The sequence below is a fragment of the Mustela lutreola genome, chromosome 5 (assembly GCF_030435805.1).
Source record: "Mustela lutreola isolate mMusLut2 chromosome 5, mMusLut2.pri, whole genome shotgun sequence".
Taxonomy (NCBI): Eukaryota; Metazoa; Chordata; class Mammalia; order Carnivora; family Mustelidae; genus Mustela; species Mustela lutreola.
The window spans coordinates 78,891,922-78,894,556 of NC_081294.1; the positions used below are offsets into that span (position 1 = coordinate 78,891,922).

The 2,635-nt window shown below is 46.1% G+C and overlaps 1 protein-coding gene across 1 annotated transcript; it reads right to left on the reverse strand.

The window, feature by feature from the left end:
* Positions 1-729: 729 nt before the first annotated feature.
* Positions 730-2,317, reverse strand: LOC131831375 (mitochondrial ornithine transporter 2). The gene has a single exon (XM_059173473.1). The coding sequence runs from the start codon at positions 2,185-2,187 to the stop codon at positions 1,282-1,284; it is 906 nt and encodes a 301-aa protein (XP_059029456.1). The 5' UTR covers positions 2,188-2,317; the 3' UTR covers positions 730-1,281.
* Positions 2,318-2,635: the final 318 nt, after the last annotated feature.

Here is a 2,635-nt window from a genome sequence, read left to right on the forward strand (position 1 = left end):
TAGGCCACACCTAACTAACAGTGCAGAATATGGTCCCACTTTGAAAATGAATGCCAGAAAGAGAAGAGCATCTTGAACTGATGAATCTATCCTGAAATGAATAATGCACGATATGTCAGCTAAGTTGAGTTTAAATAAAACCCCAAAAAGATGCTTTCTAAATATATCTAAAGATATATATGAACATATATATAGCCATCAGAAAGGATGAATACAATCTGCATCGACATAAATGGGACTGGAGGGGATTATGCTGAGTGAAATAAGTCAAGCAGAGAAAGACAATTATACAGTTTCACTCATATGTAGAACATAAGGAATAGCATGGACCACAGGGGAAGGGAGAGAAAACTGAATGGGAAGAAGTCAGAGAGGGAGACAAACCATGAGAGATTCTGGACTCTGGGAAACAAAACAGGGTTACAGAAGGGAGAGGGGTGGGGGGGGGCGGGGTAACTGGGTTACGGGTATTAAGGATGGTATGTATTGTGATGAGCACTGGGTGCTATACACAGCCAATGAATCACTGAACACTACATTAAAAACTAATGATGTACTATATGTTGGCTAACTGAACATAATAAAAAATAAAAACATAATTCTAAAAAACCAAAAAACATATGTATATATAAATGTATTTATAGAGAGAGAGAGTGAGCATCTTGGGAAAATGCGGGATGCTTATTCTGAAATTTTAACTCAAGAATGTAGAAGCCACACAAGTACACAGGTATACTGTCCTCTTAAAAAATCTAGATGGGTATTTAAGGTTTTCAAGTACAAAACCTTTTTTAAAACTTTAATTGCCTAGTATAGTGAACATGTTAGGCAGAGTTTTAGAGACCTACATCTCAAATGGGGTAAGCCGTCATTTATGACCATCTTCATAAAACATGGTTAACTCCGTCTTTCTGGTGATACGGATGAAACATGAAACCAAACTGTTTTACTCACAACAGATAACCAACTAAACTGCATGTACCTGTACAGGTTTATACAAGAGCCATGATGGAACTATATTTGTCATTTTAGATCAGGGTCATAGGCCACCTGCTCACTACGTCTATCCCACCAAACACAAGAGCAGCCATATTTCTATTTAATACAATTATGGTTGGAAATCATATGATGTAAAATAGTTCTTCTGTAAAGTTTAGAAGAAGGGAAGACAAAAAATTACCATGAAGTAAAAAATAATTCCACAGTGGTCCAGGGCTCCATGAAACCCAAGATAAACTAGTCCTCTAAGGCATTTACGTGGATCCAGTTCACCAAGACCCTTCAGTATGCCTCAAACTGGCTCATCATCATTTTCCTGCTATATTCATAAGCCAGAAATAGTGACCCATTGGCAGGGAGCGCTCTAATCATAGTAGCCGTCAGTCCAGAATATAATGCTGCTATTCCTTCATTTTTCACAATACTTACAAGAGTTCCCAGAAACCCAGCCTGTTTTCCAGACATGGAAAGAACCTGAATTCTGGATTTGATACAATCCACTGGGTAGATGACAAGCCAAAGGCAAATTCCAGCAATTCCACCACTTAACATCAAGGGGACAGGGCCGAGTTCATCTTTTGATCTGCCTGAGGCAAAAAACGATCTACTCAGTTCATAGCCCCCGAAGAAGAAGAAATAGCCTGGAACTTCTTGAAGGAGAGTGCTGGAGAGTCCTTGGTAGAAGCCCAACGGGCCTTCCTTTCTGAGGATAACTTTCACGACGGACCAGATTGTATTGTGGCTTTTTGCTATTTTCCCCGACCTCTCCATTTCGTACATGGTCTGTAGTCGGCACTTTACAAGCTCAGTGGGGCACAGGGCCAGCGCAGCAAAGGCGGAGGCGAAGGACCCCGCAGTGGCCCTCTGCAGATCACTCAGCTTCGCCTGCCTGTCCAGTCCAACCACTTTCCTCACGAGCTCTTGGCAGAAGCCATAGCACATGAAGAGGACAGAGTTCTCGGCGACGTAGGCCATCAGCGCAGGGCCGGTTCCCTTGTAGAAGCCCCGCAGGCCCACCTGGGAGTACGTTTGCAGGCAGCAGTCGGCGAGACCCTTGTACAGGCCCGGGAACGTCTGCATCTTCACTTTCACTGTGTCGAAAGGCTGCCCGGTCAGGACACAGGCCGTGCCCCCTACCGCGCCCGCTGTCAGGTCGATGGCGGCCTGGATGGCAGGACTGGACTTCATGTTCCCTCACACTCTCCGGCTGGTCCCTGGGGGAGGCAGCTCTCTGGAGCCCCAGGCAGGTGTCACACCCCCGCCGCCCGTTCTCAACTCTCCCTCCTCGGCGGGAGAAGCCGCTTAACCCCACGCTAGGTCTCGGGCCGCTCTCCCCGCGCCCTGAAATAACTTCCAGCTGGCGGGCTCACGCGGGGCCTCCAGCGCGCCCTGCCGCCCGCCGCCGCTGCCGCCGCCGCCACCCGGCCCTCCCTTTCCAAGGAAGGGAGAAAGGTACCTGGCTGGACACCCGCTGAGTACACACTTTTCTTTTTTCTTTCTTTCTTTCTTTCTTTTTTTCTTTTCTTTTCTTTTTTTTTTTTTTTTTTTTAAATTAAGTTGACTCCACGCTGGAGCCCAACGCCGGTTTGAACTCTTGAACTCACGACAGTGAGATGGAGACTGGAGCTGAGCTCCA

Excerpts from the sequence above, each read along its gene's own strand:
- LOC131831375 (XM_059173473.1), bottom strand. The coding sequence starts at position 2,187 with ATGAAGTCCAGTCCTGCCATCCAGGCCGCCATCGACCTGACAGCGGGC.